The sequence below is a fragment of the Micrasema longulum genome, unplaced genomic scaffold (assembly GCF_059751315.1).
Source record: "Micrasema longulum isolate JH-2025_06_02 unplaced genomic scaffold, ASM5975131v1 h1tg000469l, whole genome shotgun sequence".
Taxonomy (NCBI): Eukaryota; Metazoa; Arthropoda; class Insecta; order Trichoptera; family Brachycentridae; genus Micrasema; species Micrasema longulum.
This window is the reverse complement of record NW_028277667.1, coordinates 477,042-494,577: the sequence shown is the minus strand read 5'-3', so window position 1 is coordinate 494,577 and position 17,536 is coordinate 477,042. Positions and strand designations below refer to the sequence as shown.

General features: G+C 32.2%; 1 protein-coding gene across 1 annotated transcript; it reads left to right on the top strand.

Annotated features, from left to right (window-relative positions):
- The first annotated feature begins 351 nt into the window (after window positions 1-351).
- On the top strand, window positions 352-17,095 carry LOC148281343 (rhodopsin-like). Its single transcript, XM_088226796.1, has 8 exons — window positions 352-676; window positions 3,078-3,198; window positions 6,235-6,352; window positions 9,274-9,380; window positions 13,107-13,213; window positions 13,512-13,659; window positions 13,940-14,217; window positions 16,854-17,095. Exons 1-8 carry the CDS (start codon window positions 555-557, stop codon window positions 16,972-16,974), a joined length of 1,122 nt encoding a protein of 373 aa, XP_088082922.1. The 5' UTR covers window positions 352-554; the 3' UTR covers window positions 16,975-17,095.
- The last annotated feature ends 441 nt before the right edge of the window (window positions 17,096-17,536 follow it).

The following is a 17,536-nucleotide window of genomic DNA, read 5'->3' as shown; positions in this document are numbered from 1 at the left end:
TTTACACTGGCAGCACTGTAAGGCCGCGCGTTATTTTTAAAAGTTTCTATGGTTTGCACAGTAAAAAAATATTATAAAAAAAGTTTTTTCCTATTATCTGCAAATGAAATAATATACCAATTTAATAATCTTTTAAGTCATCATCAATATGTAGTGTAGGGGTGATGAATAATTGACATTGACATTGTATTATGAATACACGTGTCATGTTTAACTTTTTTCTTCAGAATGTATAAGTTAGGTGTCACATAAGAGATAAATAAGTTATTTTTACACTTCAACACCTCAACCTACTTTGCGTGATATAAACTCCTTTAACGTAACCTTGTATAAATTGAATACGCTTTCTAAGGGCTTACACAAGTGCACATTTATAATCTTGTATTCTAAATCCCATTTCTCACACTTTAATCATCTATAAGAAGCAACGGTTGTCACTATATTGCCGTATTGTAAATCTTGTGTTACCTTGTGTAGTTCTGTACATAAAAATGTTCAAAATTTAGAATCACTGCGTTCCTTCAATTTGTAGTCAGAAACAAGTTGTAGAAGCCATGGCGTCCGTAGTAGGCCCTTCGTTTCATCATTTGATGATGGAGCGTTGGCAGGATTCGTCCAATCTGACAGTTGTGGACAAAGTCCCCCCAGACATGTTGCATTTGATTGACCCACACTGGTAAATAATTTATACCTACCGCCATCTTGAAATCCGTAATTTTTTCTGATATTTTTTTTACGATTATTTAAAATAACATTGGGGTCCCGTAGTAGCTAATGTTGAAGGCTTAGGATCAAAAGACCAAGATTCGAATCCTATTCTACTTTAACTTATAAATAATATATAAAAAATAGAGCTACTTTAAAATTGCTCAAATTTAAATATTTAGACCAAATCGCAAATATTTTTAGAAAATTTGTTCAAAAAGGTTCCGTATTTTTTAACAAATTACACTTTGTCAACAATATTTTTAAAAGTTTTCGGCTAAATAAATATTTGTTACAGAAATCGTAATGAAATATGTTTAATAACTCAATACAATGAGGAAGTTCAGTGTTTTATTTTATTTTATTTTTTAAGACTATTAAACTAAGTCAATTTTTTTTAAAACTATATTATCAGCGCTATTATTTCTTAAAGTTTTGTATTTTTGAAATAACTCCGCGTGTGACGTCAGAGGTTTTTCTCTGTCAGTTCTCCCGGTTGGCTCGTTTACGGTAAGCGAACCGGATATTTTTCATCGCTTCCATATCATTAGTTGGCTCTATGAACCAGTGACGTTGTTTAAAGTAGTGCGTTTTTATTAAAATATTTTTTATTATTTTTTTCGTTCATTTTTAGGAAACTTTGCTGTACAATGAGGAAGTTCAGTGTTTTTTTTTTAAAAAATTATTTCTTAATAGACTGTTAAACTAAGTCAATTTTTTTTTTTTTAATTTTTATATATCGAATTATCGGCGCTACGATTTTTCAAAGTTTTGTATTTCTGAAATAACTCCGCGTGTAACGTCAGAGGTTCATTTCCGCTTATTCTCATTCGGTTCTTCCTATTAGTCCAGAAGCAACAAGCAGACCGGAAATCTTCCATAGCTCTCAGATCATAGGTTGATTCACATGAACCAGTGACGTCATTTAAAGTAGTGCGTTTTTTATCAAAGTATTTTTTATTATCTTTCTGTACATTTTCAAGAAACTTTGTAGTACAATTTAATGCTCTAATTTTTACCCCGCGTAAGAAAACATTTTTTGTATCCAATTTCCCGTAGGGCTGAAGTTCCTCATTTGCTCAAATTTTTAACGCGCGCAAGAAAACATTATTTTTCTACAATTTCCCGTACGGCTGAAGTTCCTTATGGTGCCGAAAACAAAAACAAGTTTTTCCATTTTTTACTATTGTTTAGTAAGAGAATTGAAACCTTATTTCACGAGAATCATCGAGCTGCATTATTTTACATATTAGGCAATGCCTGAAAATAATTTTTATACTTTTTCTTATACCGGGGGCCGTATTACAGTGAAAAGTTAACAGTTATCTATTTGCAAAGTAAAATCAAGTTTTCCGTATAAAAATAGAAAATGCGCAGATTATTTTTTCTAAACATATTCAATTACGCGTTACCAATGAAGATACTTTAAATTTTCATACAAATATTCTCATTTTCGTACATAAACATCTATTTTACTTTATATACAATCGACGATAACTCTCTTAATTTCCTATTGGCCCGAAGTTGCCTTAAATTGTTTATAAATTATTGTCTTATATTTCACTTAAAGATTCTTCTCATCGTTTCTTTGAATCCCTTAAAATAAATATGTGTACATTTATGTTTTTCCTTTTTTTTTTTTTTTTTATTTTTACATCTGAGCATGTTTTTCATTCTTTATTTCAATTCTTAATTTTTAATTACTCTTACAAATTTTCTTCATTTTTAATATTATTTCCATTTGTAAATACTCACTACAAACTACAAACTTTAAAATATCTTTTTTTCACTTAAATTTTAATTTTTAAACAACTTTCATTAATGTTTTTCTTTTTCCTTCTCTTTTTTATACTTTCATAATTAACCTTACATATAATTGCTTTATAATATGGAAACTTCACTGGTCCATTAGAATTAAGTCTAATTGTGTAAAATATTAAACTGTATGTTTCCTGAATAAAAGAAAATAAAAAATAAAAATAAATAAAGAAAAACCCAATTGTATGCATGAAATACATGAAAATATGCAGCATATTTGTCAATTACCTGTGATTGAACGTAATATTTCAAAACATATTTATATGAATATTCAATATTGAATGCAGAAAATTTCATTCTATTTTGTTGACAATTGAAAATAACTGCTAACTTTCTGGGCCCTGGTTTAGTCAAAAATAGGTTGAGCTGGTTAAATAAACTTAAGCTGGCCAACGACAGGTCATAGGTCTTGTAAAAAAGTTATCTTTGTAATGTAAATATGTTTAATAAATACCTAAATAATAGACGCCTAGAAGGTTTCAGTTGGGCGATTGAGGCAATTTTTAAACCTTCTAAAATCTTCTTGTTAATATTTTATTCTATTTCATTTCAAGGTATCAATTTCCCCCGCTTAATCCACTATGGCACGCTATTCTAGGAATCGTCATGGTCATTCTGGGGTTCATTAGCTGGACAGGAAATGGAGTTGTCGTATATATATTTTCTACTACTAAGGTAAACAAATACTTTAATAATTAAACAAAATTACAAATCTAGTACTAAAGGTAAAAAAGATATTAGAGCCAAAGCGAATATAATAATATTCATTTGCCCATTCAGAGACTACATAAACTTTGCAATCATATCTTTTTCCGTTCAATATCAAAATTTCAAGAAAGGCTTTCGTTAAAGGCATCTTGTGTTCAACTTTTACTACTGTTTTTAAAAAAAAAAAATACTTTTTGTGTTTCTATTTGTATTCGTTTATTTTGAATGGTATTTCACTTTTCAGTTTACAAATATAATTACAAACCTGCTTATGTATATATTTTTTAAGGGCCTTACTTATTATTCAGTTTTTTATACGAGTTTAAGCCAGTGTCGAATGTTTTGAGTTTAACAGGCAGTGTCGAGAACGTAATCATTAATTTACTTTTTTTCAATTGCTAAGGGCAATACAGCATATGTTAAATTTGAGATGCGGTTAATAATGGAAAATCGTTTATTTATTATTATTTAATTTTTTTGCACCACAACAGGCCAGGAGGCCCAATTATACTGGTGAATTACGGTACAGAGCATCTAGGCTTGAGAAAAATCACATTTTGATTTTTGTGTTCTCACCGGGAATCGAACTTTCCTTCTTTACCACTTCGCCACGGAGGCTACAGTGTGTGTCTATTTATCATACGTTAGTAATGAAATATTTTTTACAAAATTCAACTTTCACTTTTGTTTTCTAACTATTACTTATAATAATAAAAATACTTTATAGTTTTATTCCACTTTTATTTATAATTATTTTATAATTTTTTTACCAGTTACCGGGTTTCGTCGTGACCGACATCATCGGACTGGTCGATGTCGGTCACGACGAAACCCGGTCACTGGTAAAAAGTTTATAAAATAATTATAAATAAAAGTGGAATAAAACTATAAAGTATTTTTATTAATATAATTAAAATGCAGTTCCACCAAGAAATGTCAGTAGAAAAACTCAATATATTAACCATTACTTGTTGTACTATTTGTTTGCATGAACTATTCTCGCAAATTCTTAAGTAATTTTACAGAATATTTTTTTACTGGCCTTAGTTGATCGGTCCTTCGGGCTTCGGTTACTTAAGATCTAAGGCACTCACAAATATCGCCGTTTTGGGCGTTACAATTTATGTTTTGTTGTTTGGAGTAATTTTAATGTAATAAAGAATCATGCCACTAAAAACAATTCTACCAAAACCACACAAATTAAACAGACATATTAAATATTACATTATTATTAAGCGATAAAAATTGAATAGTGAAAATTCTGTAATTAAAAATAATAACGGTCAGCTGTTAGTGACTGTAACATCCTAGTATATTTGGGCCCTAATGAATCTGTTCTCTTGGTCTTATTAAAACGATCCTTCGGGCCTCAGTTAGTCAGCTTTTCGAGCCCTGTTAATTAGGATCTAGGGTGCGTTGTATAAGTCATCCATAATACATATTAAAATTAATATGCATGCAGGTATTTTTGAAGCGCCCTTGAGGGATTATATAATGAAAAATAGCCATAATAACAATAAAAGACACGTTTTATTTAGTATGCAACTTTATTACTTTCGCAATGAAGAAAATAATTAAATTTATTGTCGTTTATATATAATATATTCTCGGTCATTAAAATTTTGTCAGCAAATAATAAATATTATCTCGATGGTATTTGAAAAATAATATTTGTATTTCACGCTTAGATTACAAAAACAAAAGTACGAGTACATTCAAATGTCATTATTTTCGAGTTGTCTTTAAAGTGAATTGTTTTGAATGCACGTTTCATCAGCACATGTATACATAGACTCGCTCGCTGGGATGGACACCTGCATGGGTATGCGAGTAAAAGGGTAAATACGTTTCTCAAAAAAATATTAAGAAAGCAAATGCCCCGAACCAGCAGTTAAGAGTTAATCCGGAAGGTACTGGAAGAAAGCATAAAAAAGTTGATCTTTTGCATTATTCGTGTGATGCGGCAAATAGTCTGGATACGTATCTGGCTGAAATAATTATTAAATCGATTCTCTGTTATTTAAGCAGATTCTAAATACACGGGAAAAAATTATAAGAATTCAATTCGATTCAATTAATTTATTTTAAATATAACATATACATTTCAAAAATATATTTAATATGTACACATTGTAAAAAATATTTAAAAATACACGAAAGAGACGCATGTCAAAGTAGTAGGAGAATCTTGCTCCGGAAAACCCCTTCGGATACATAGAACAGATCAATATCCAGAGCAATGTTGTTCAGCATAGCGGTAGCCCTTCCAACAGGCTTAACCCTAGGCAGGTTAGTCCTGAATATCGGAATATGAAACAATCAATAAAATGTTTTAAAAGGCTATAAAAAAATGGATAGTGGAGCTAGGTAGAAGTAAAATGGATTGTCTCATTCGCCCATACCAATATTGAATCAACTGCTCCACAAGTGTATAGCTTATGTTAGGTTTTTGTTATTTTCATTGTGTGTTTTGTAATATAAATAATATAGATGTACATAAATACCTTGTTTTTAAAACTGTCTGAATATTTGTTAATTATCTTCGTTTTTTTTAAGTTAGTCTTCTTTGTGCATTCTCAAATGTAATTTTTAAAAAGTATATTGTTAAGTGTCCTCGGCACGGGAACAGTGGGGTCACATTATTTTTATTATTAATTATAGTTTGTAAGCAATAAATATGAATAAATAAATAAATAAATCTATGCTGACGCTATCTTTGGTAATTATCAGGAACATACAAACCAATGCTCATCATAATTTCAGAATTATCGATCATACCATGCAACAATCGATAAAAATGTGTAGTCAAATACACATTCCTTCTAGTCTCTAAACTGTTGTAGCCAAGCATACCCTGGAGAAACTCGGTCGGGGCTCATATAGAGATATCTCAGAAACTTCATCTTCTAAGAATCACCTTCTTTAGTTTATGTAACATTAAAAAAGTTTAATTTTGTCAATCTTCAAAATCTTGTTTTGCTCAAAATCGTGAATTGTTTGCAGTCTCTTCGCACCCCTTCCAATCTTCTGGTGGTCAACTTGGCATTCTCAGATTTCCTGATGATGGTTGTAATGTCACCGCCGATGGTGTTCAATTGTTACTATGAAACATGGGCCTTAGGTAAGAGAAGTTTACTTTACTGTTAATGTTTAACCATAAAAAAGGAGTTTTTTCAAGAATTTTCCCCTTTTAACTGTTTTAGTGCTGCATGTATTAGTGGCGAAAATTGCTGTGCAGTTTTTAGTGAGCGTTTGTCAGTCTTCGTGAGTGCACGCGTTTTGTTTGGGTGTGGTATACCATGTATGGCGGTTGGCGCGTGTTTTGAAAACTTTATTAATTATTGTTTAGCCTTCCTCCTTCTGATGCAAAACTAAAAGCCTATTTTAATTTAATATTAAACTTTTTTTTATCTAAAACACAAAAACACCCTAGCAAATTTTAAAAATACTTGCAAAATAAGCGTAGCACTAAAACGGTTAATGCTCCGTTTTATATATTATACAAAAATTAATTGATAAATTACCCAACTTAGTAAATCGATTTATACTTCAATACTACTAGCATTTTGCTACGCTGATTGCATAACTAGGCGTATATAGATGCTTAAACTGTTTTCTGTTATCTTTTGCCGATATCATCATAATCATAATTCTCTTTCCGCACCTAATGGTACATAGGGCACTGTATAAGTACACCAATCGCACTGTATCTTGATCATCTTGGTTACATGAAGGTAATATGATCAGTCTGACGCTTCAGGTGCCAGTCCAGGGACTATGAAGTATTATGGTGTGAAAACCCCCTTTTAAATAAATATTTCATATCAACCATGGCGGGGATCGAACCCGTGACCTCTCGCATGGTAGGCAAACGCGTTGACCATTACACCACGAGGCCAACCCCCATAGCCATTCTGAAATATAATTTATTTATTGATTTATTTACTTATAGGTTGCATATAATGCGTTATTTACGCATAAGTCCCAACTCCATGGGACTAAAAGTCCTGTGTTGAGTTGGAACGAGCAATTAATTGACACAGACTTATTTTTATTTTTATTTTATTAGGGAAATCAACAGTTCTACATACATATTTTTAGTAAACAAACAGATAAAGTGTATGAACTCAGAACTAATAACAGATTTCCACATAGTATACAAAGTTAGTAAAGAAAATATATTACATATCAAATAAATACATACAATTTATACATATCAAAATGTCATTTTCATGTACTCAATAATCAAAGATTTTTTAAATATTAATTTTAAGAACATTAAGTTACTGTAAATTGGACGGGATAAGGACAAAAATGCTTGAAGAGAGGATAAGGAGGGGAGGGGAGATGTACATATTTATTATTATAATGTCTACTGAGTTACATAATACATTTTTAGTGTAAATTTTAAATCTGACAGAGTGATGTTTGTGTAATCTATATTTTTAAATTTTGTATTGTACACTGAAAAAGTCCTACGAAAAAAAGCATTTTTAACATACGATGTTTTACTATCTATATAGTATATCATCACTAATATTAACAACAGAAAAATATCAATTTTAAATAAAATTAAAAAAATATATGGCGCATTAATATGGTCAAACATTCGGAAAATCATCAAGGAGTTTCTTACTCAAATCCCTCCCATTAAGAAAAATCCACCCTAAACTCCTCTCTTGAAAATGGTTTTTGTCCTTGAGAGCTTAATACGCTCTTCCAAAATATTGAACACTCTCGGTGCGATAAAGGAGAGATGTGTCTGAGCAAAAGTCGTACGGGTTTTAGGTATGACATAATGCAGATTTAATTTATTTATTTATTAAGGAAATCATACAGTCTTTATATAAATACAAGGTACAAAAGAACAATTTAAAAAGGTAAGACCAATTACAGATTTCACATTAATTTGCTATGAATGCGGGAGAAGAGGGGAAAAAAGAATTAAATTCTAAAAAAAATAAAATCTAAATATTAAATAAAAAGTACATAAAAGGGAGAAGAGATTGTATAGCTCCAACTCTATTTCCCCTCTCGCTCTGCTTCCGTGAACATTTATATTTCTTAGTAAAAATTTACAACCAACAATAATTAATTAGATGCAGGTAGTAGATGTACATATGAATAAGTATAGTAAAAGTTTGAAAATGAAAAGTTTAAATTCAAATTAATAGTTTATATTAAAAGTTAAAATTAAAAGTTAAAATTAAGAATTAAAATTAAAAGATTAAAATTGTAAGATAAAATTAAATTTAAAGTCAAAGTGTATGTTTAAAATACTTAATACTCTATTTGATGTCCCGACTATTCTCCAACAAATACATCTTAATGTTCCTTCACGTAGACTCAGAAATAATGAAATTCAGTTCCTCGGTCATCATAAGACTAATTATGGGTTCCATGCGCCTCTACCTATAATGATTAGATTATTTTTTTTATTTAAAAAAAATATTTGCGTTCTTATGATTTACCCAAATATTTAATTTTGAGGGCCATATTCAACGACTTGTTAATAACTCACTATTAGAAAATGGAATCAAGTTGGGGTGAATTGGGAATCGAACCACGAAACTTTGGTCCGTGAGTCCGAGACACTAGCCACAGGACCACAACCTGATTATTTGTAAATGAAAATCAAGATCTAAATAATTTTGATTGTCAATCGGGTTTTTTTACAAATAGACTAAAGAAATATTCCCAATAAATTTACCGTATATTTGTAGAATTAACCTGGATTCCATAATGCCTGTCTAATTTATCAACTTGTCTTTGTTTTTCTTTGTTGTATTGCTTCTATTATTTGTTACTGTATTATTATTGTTTTTCGTTGTAATAAATAATTCATGCTCCAGAAAAATCTAGTACGGACATTTTGCTGATATGTCTTCTTTTTGTTCGACCAGAAGTTTGACTGTGAAACGAGGTTAGTTTGCTGAAAAAGCACCTTGCTCCCTTAGCGATTTGCTGATAGATCTAGACACTCTGTAGGCAATGTTAACATTTTTGATGATTTTATAATTATTTTTTGTTATTTATTAAAAGGTCCACTGATGTGCCAAATATACGCCATGTGCGGATCACTTTTTGGCTGTACTTCCATTTGGACGATGACGTGTATTGCCTTGGATCGATATAACGTCATTGTAAAGGTAATTATACTAAAATACATCAAATAACGAAGTTCAGTGCTATGAGAAATTTGATATAAAAAATGTTTGTTGTATATGCAGACAATTGGTAGAATTCCATATTATTTATTCATTCATTTAAAATTACACTCGTTTAAATATTAATGAACTTATGAAAGCTTTTTAGGCTGTGCCCGTATTAAGCCATAATAATAATAATAAAAAAATATAAAAAATCTCAAATTAATTCAATTAAATTATAATGACATGTGATGCAATATAATAACAATAGAGAAAAACAAGGTATAAATAAAAGATAGTAAAATTCCAAATAATACAATGTACAAAAGATAATCCGATATAAATATTAAAATATAAATTATACAAATTTAGATTCATACAAAATCAAATATACAAAATAATAATATCATAAATATAATGTATGGAAGCAAAGCATGGAGTTCGAAAAAAAGGGACGAAAGTAGACTGAATGCTGTTGAAATGCGATCCCTCAGGCGAATGTGCGGAAAAACAATGTATGATAGGTGCCCAAATGTCGAAATTAGAGCAGAATGCAAGGCTGAGTTAAGCATTATCGACAAAATTAAGAAAGGTCTTTTGCGATGGTTCGGTCATGTGGAGCGAATGAATGATGAAAGAACGGCTAAAAAGATTTATGATGCGAATGTGTCTGGTTGTAGAAGTCGAGGAAGGCCGAGAAAGACATGGCATGATCAAGTACAACAAATCCTTGAAAGTGGTCATGTGAAAAGTCGGAATAATCGACGTGCGTGCATGAGAAGATGTATGAATGTGAAGGAAGCAAAGGAAGTGTGCCAGGACAGAGTGGTGTGGCGTTCTATCCTCTCTGCCTACCCCTCCGGAGAAATGGCATGATGGTTAGTTAGTTAGTTAGTTAGTTATAATATCATTGAAATCAATAGAAAAATAATATATATAAACATAATTTGAATGATAATTGAGAAATGGTTTCTAGAAACTCACTCTACACTATAGTAAGAAATAGGAGTAATAAATAATATGCTAAATACGAGTGAGAACTAAATTAAATAATACAAAAATACAAAATGAAAAAACTTTAAAATATTTAATGAAAATATCAATTTTCGCTGATTGCTAATCTCAAACATTAAAAAAATTGACAACCTCGTCCCTATCGATAAATTAAATTTGATAATGTATCCAAAATAAAACACGTTTATTGGATTTTAATTATACTTTATTTTTTTTAATATACAAGAGGGAATATTGTGACGCGTTTCGTCTTGTTAGGACATTTTCAAACTAACTAAAATATTTACGAAGTTTCCTTATACAGGGTGTTCTTTAAACCCTGTCACATCCGAAACCACGATGATCAGTATGAGCAAGAAGACATATTGGAACATTAAAATAAATTTTCAGAACAACTAAGATCTTAAAAAATAAAAGATAAATAAAAAACAAATAGTATTCTGATACACCGTCAACCGCACGGCTGCGCCCCCCTCGCTTCTCCCCTGCAGAAGTAAGCAACCGTTTGTTTTTTAAATATTTTTTTTTTTTTTTGTTCTAAATATATATTTTTTAATATGCTAATGCTTCTTGCCTGTACTGATCATCATGGTTTTGGATGTGACAGGGTTTGAAGAACACCCTGTTTACTAAAAATAATTCAGAATAAAATTTAATGATTAAAAATATTTAAAAACCACTGAAATTCCGCATTATGGTCATTAATAAAGGGCCTACTTTTAAACCTGGTATAGTTACAGATTTATAAGTAAGGCTCAAAGAGGATTGTAGTCCTTAAAATATAGCATGATTAGAATGACAGTTGTCAGAACTGATGACATAACACTGACGACATAACTTTGTAGTAACGTCTAAGGAGTGATTTATATTGACACACGAAAAATCATTCGTATTTGGTATGTTAATTTATTTTTTTAATACAATGCTTGACATATAAATTAACATAAATATATAAAATCAGCTTCAAAACAAAAAAAAAACAAAAATATACCTAATTATTAACGACGTTCTTACAAGGTTACATCATTTTACAAAAACGTTAGAGATGGGACAAATAATTTGTCCCATCAATCAATCAATTATTGATCAATGTAATTTGATCAAATAAAAAAAATAGTTCGTTTGATAATGTTCACGAAAAAAGTATAAATGCCTTATTTTTTGGTGAATAATTGTATTTAACACACTGTAATAGTCTTGTTTTTGCGTTTTTATATCAATTTTTGGAAACAGAGTTTCATGTTTGCATGAATAAACGGATAAAATCGATTTGATCGGTATATATGATCAGTGACCAGTAATTTCCCATCTCTATTGACACGAGTTTGACAGCTGTCATTTTTATCAAGCTAAATTTTAAGGCTGTAGTGTTCTTTAAATCATCACTTTGGTGAAAAACATTTTATTTGTACCTCTTAATCATTTGTTGGGTTAAGTTTCCATTTACTTATTTGTATTATTTATGTATGTAGATTACAAAATATTGCATCTCAATTATACATATAATTTTAAAAGTTAATAAAATTAGGTATTGAAATAAGGCGCATAGGGCACTGCATTGGTACACCAATCGCAGCGTATCTCGATCATTCATCACATGAAGATAAGGCGATAAATCTTACGCTTCAGGGCCCCGATTACAATGGGAAGTTAACAGAGTTATCTTCGACTGTCTATAAAGAAAAACACTATATTGGTTTGCGAAAATGAGCATATTTGCATAAACATTTAAAGTTTCTTCGTCGGTAACCTATAATTGAACATGATCAAACCTCATTTACTACTACTCGCCATTACCCCGTCGGGATAGGCAGAGAGAATGGACCGCCACACACGTCTATCCTGGCATATATTCCTAGCTTCTTCCACATTCATTCATCTTGTCATACATGTCCTTCGGTTCTGTCTGATTTTGACATGACCAGACTTAAGATTTTGTGATATCTGATCATGCCACGTCTTCCTTGGTCGTCCTCATCTCACGTTACTGTCCATTTCACCATATTAACATATTTTTTTTTAAATTTTTTTTTTTTTTTTTGCACCACAACAGGCCAGGAGGCCTAATTACAGTGGTGAATTACATCACAGAGCACCCAGGCTTGAGAAAAATCACACTTTTAATTTTTGTGTTCTCACCGGGAATCGAACCCGGAACCTTCCGTGCGTGAGTCAAGCGTCTTGACTACTACACCACGGAGGCCGCCATATATACTTGTTGTACCATTATTTCGTCGTCCATTCGTTCTACATGACCAAACCATCTCAGAGACCCTTTCTTAATCTTTATCAGTTAAACTTGACTCAGATTTACACTCTCGCCTGATTTCATCATTCGTAACCCTGTCATATTGATTTAACTTTGTAGATAAAATGAAGATAAATGATAACTTCCCATTGTAATCTAGGTACCAGTCTAGGGACTATGACATACCGCAGTGTAAAAACACCTGGTTAAATAAATATTTCACATTAGCCTTGTTCTTTACTTGATAGGCAAATGCGCTTACCACTTGACCACGAGGCGGACATAAAAATGACATTTACATATTATCATAGCTTTAGAAAATATTAAAAAAGCAAGAAAACCCCTCGCCCTTAAATTCCCTCAGAGACGTGAAAAATATCAAAAAAAATTGTTTAACGTAGAGATCGATAGATTGGTAGGTTGTAGCATAACCGTAATTAAGTATTCTTTTGTTTTCTTCCCAGGGATTGGCAGCGAAACCGATGACCATAAAAACAGCACTTTTCAGAATTATTGCCATTTGGTTGTTCGCTCTGCTGTGGACCATTGCGCCCATGTTGGGCTGGAACCGGTAAGTTTATTTACACAAAATAGCGAGCATATTTCCATACGACCGTGTTCACCAGTGTTCCACGGAGCCTGAATAGGTGGTTCGAAAAAAATAACAGTAATTCAACTCTTAAAATGGCAACCACTAAAAAAAAATCTGGCGACATGGATTTTTTTCTGATACTTCAAAAAAAAATCGTTGATAAAAACGGGAATACTAGACCTCGATTTTAGACGACGTTATTGGTCCGACGTGCATAATAAAATCGCTCTTCGACGCATATCACATATTGATTGATTTATAAATGTTTATTTTCCAGATATGTTCCCGAGGGTAACATGACAGCGTGCGGTACAGACTATCTCGCTAAAGACTGGCTAAGCAGAAGCTACATTCTAGTATATTCTGTATTTGTGTACTACTGGCCTCTCTTCTCTATCATCTACGCGTATTGGTTCATCATTAAGGTGTGTTACAATATTTTAAATTTGTCCAAATGTTTGTAGACAAAAGAGAGAATCCCTTCTCTAAAATGATCTCCACTCCTGTTGTAATTTGTACAATAAGGTATTTTTTTTTAAATACATCGGAAGGAAAAGTTTTCAGAGGGGTATTTCTCTTGTAATCTCTTCTGTTCTGTAAATTATCTAAAATAAAGATATTGTCTCTTTTGCCAACAACATCAAGTTGAGATTCTGTTTCTAATTGACTCATTTCAATATATTTTCCTTGTTCTTTCATTCTCAGGCTGTGGCTGCCCACGAGAAGTCCATGCGGGACCAGGCTAAGAAAATGAACGTCGCCTCCCTCCGTTCCTCGGAGCAGGACGCCACCAGCGCCGAGTGCAAGCTCGCCAAGGTCGCCCTGACCACCATTTCTCTGTGGTTCATGGCCTGGACCCCCTACCTGGTCATCAACTACACGGGAATCTTCGGGGGCAGCGCCATCAGTCCCATCTCTACCATCTGGGGGTCCCTCTTTGCGAAAGCCAACGCCGTATATAATCCAATTGTCTATGGTATCAGGTGAGTAGGTCCTCCAAAATGTTTTTTTAAAACATTTTTCATACATTTTTCATATTAAAGTGTTATTATCGTCGTTTCTGTTAGAGCAGCAGTCTGTTTAATTTAGTGCAGATTCTAATTGCTTGAATTGAAGTAATCTCGTCGTATTTTCAAGGTACTTCGGTTGCTGTCGGACTGCAAGTCGAAGGTCGAACGATATATGAACTACAGAAACAGACATATTATTTGAAAATATTTGTCAAAATTGTCGAGTTTCTAGTGTGAACTACTCTGCTACTTTAATTAATAAAATAACTAGTGCTTGACAGACACCTCAGCAATTCTCCTACCTGCACCTGGTGGTGCATAGGGCATTGCATTGTACACACAAAACATCGCATTTCGATCATCTATTATAACATTAATATAAGGTATTAGTAATATTTAAAGCATTGACTTTGTGGTCAAACATTTTACTAAATATTATTGAATATTTGTATATAACCACTAACCGACTTTTCTATGTCTACCGGTTTCGAGACTTACCCGTCCCTTCGTAGGACACCAATTAAACTATTTATCTTACAGCATAAAATATTTTCATAGCCTAATCAGTGCACGTTTGTCCTAATCATTGCATGTGCTTGTCAGTGCAAATGCATGTCGTGTTGGTTTTATTTTTATTTTTTCTATATATATATTTCTGAAACGAACACAGTCATAATAAACAATAATAAAGAATAACAAAAAATAACAAGACCAATTATGGGTGTCATATAGGGATGGGGAAATAGGGAAGGTAGAGAAGAAGAAGAAATAGTAAGTAAATATAAAACAATGAAAAAATAAATAAAAATGTACATAAATGTACACATACATACATACATACATACATATATACATACATACATACATACATACATACATACATACATATACATACACACACACATCTATATATATATATAAATATACCTACATACACATACATACATATATACATACATATAGACACATGAACATGCATATATATATATATATATATATATATATATATATATATATATATGCGTATATGTTCATGTATATATATATATATATATATACATGAACATATACGCATACACCAATGCACATATAAACACATATATAATTAATAGTAAAATAATGAAACAATAAAAAAATAGTAACTAAAATTTGTGCAACAACTATGTTGAAGGTGTATGGTGGGTTTTGCATGTTGGTTTAATTGGTGTCCTGACGAAGAGACGGGTACGTTTTGAAACCGGTAGACATAGAAATGTCGGTAAGTGGTGATATACAAATATTTAATAACATTGATTAAAATAAGGTGATCAGTCTTGCGGTTCGGGTGCACTGGCACCTGCACTGCCAGGGACAATGAAATGCTGCGGTTTCAAATCATATTTTAAACAAATATTTCATGGCCAGGAATCGTATCCGGGACCTCAAGTATGATAGGCGAACGCGCTAACAACAACTCCCGTGATAGCTGTCATCTAGCGGAGGCAATACGGGTGGCTGGGCCACATATTATGGACGCCTTCCGAGACCCTTAATTACGCTTGCTTACTTTTCAAGGCATCAGGTTTTCGCTGTCTTGGGGCCTTATTCTGGACTCATTCGTCTTTAGAATCGTATGCGACTTCCGATATTCGACGAGTGACCGCATTCTTGAACCACCTATACGAATGCAGTCGATTGAAAACCAATCGCTTTTATCTCGAGTACCCCAAAGAAATCGACCTTGACAATCGAATGCGACATCTTAACTTCAGCTGTCAAACTTCCTTTTTGTAAAACGCTCGGCATTCATGTTTGAATGACGAGTAGGTATTTTTTTTGTATTTTAACTTAATATTTACAACACTGATCAATGTTACGATGATGACATATCAACAAATGTGCAACAAATATAACTGTGCTTGTTTATAATTCATTATCAAATGATGTTTCACTAGAAACATGATTTCAAAATTATTTTATCGCTGGTCAATGTCAAAATACCTACGTATTTGAGATATGCAATGTTTTTAAAATCCATGAAATAAATATAAAATATGTCTAATAACATGTAGATGTGTGTTATGTCAAAGGAAAATAATAATTATCAATGTTGCAGTGTCTCGGTAAAACATTTTCTTTTATTTTTGCCATAATATTCCATAAACTAAATACTCAACGGAAGAAGTCTGACAAGAAACAATATAGAATAAAGGTGGCAGGAGAGCCATAGTTAAATGTGGATTTGTTAGTGTGGCCACTTTCTAATTAGTCTTTGTAAGGGTTTTCAAAAAAAGCATTATGACAAAGCAATCGAGATGCCCAATCGGCTATTGTCGAGTGCGTGACAAAATGTCACATATTTCCAGCATAAGGCTCCTGGGCTGGTATTCCAAACGAAATTATAGTGCGGTATAGCGCGTTTCTACATACTAAATACGGATTATAGCGTCCGCCTTACGGGACGCTGACATGACTTTGGCGTTGGAGTTGGCCGCAGACAGAAAGGCCTCGAATAATTTTGTGGATACCATATGCTTCACCTAGGGAGCGCACATGGATTAAGTAAGTAAGCTTTGTTGTAGAAATTAGCGAAGATTCTTTGAAAGTAATTAAGGTTATTTTATTTTCAGCCATCCGAAATATCGCGCCGCCCTCAATGAGAAGTTACCATTCCTTGTCTGTGGTCCCGCAGCTGCTCCTGCATCTGATACTAAATCAACAGGATCCTCAGCAACTACTTCCGAGGCGTAGAAAACTCTCTAAAATATATATTTAATAACGTCACAATAGCTATACATTGCAAAAATACGATCTAAACCTAAATAATACCCGGTCGCCAAGATGGCGTTCAACTGTCAAACAAAAATGAAAACTCTAAATCCTTGTTGTATTAGAATTTCTTTTTATCAATAAAGATAATACTATTCTATGAAGTTTTTACTGCAACTTGATTAACAAACACTTGTGTCAATTGCTTGTTAAATAACAGTCAAAGGTATTGATTTTTAGAAACTACATTAATGTAGAGCATTGCGTCCCTTTGGGACGCCATTTTTTTTCTCATGGAAAATTTGTCGGTGGAAATAAGAAGAGTTTTTAATAAGCTTCAATGATTTATTTAAAAATATAATGTTTGCAATAAATTTGATAGTCTTGCAGATGAAAAAAATGTGCACACATTTTGCGCAAGGATAAAGGCATGAAGAAAATAATGCATCATTACAGCTGCATTGATCAAATCATAAAATGACAGATCCCACGCATCCACGTCATCAAAACTAAGTCAGAAAATGAATGTTAATAATTAATGCTA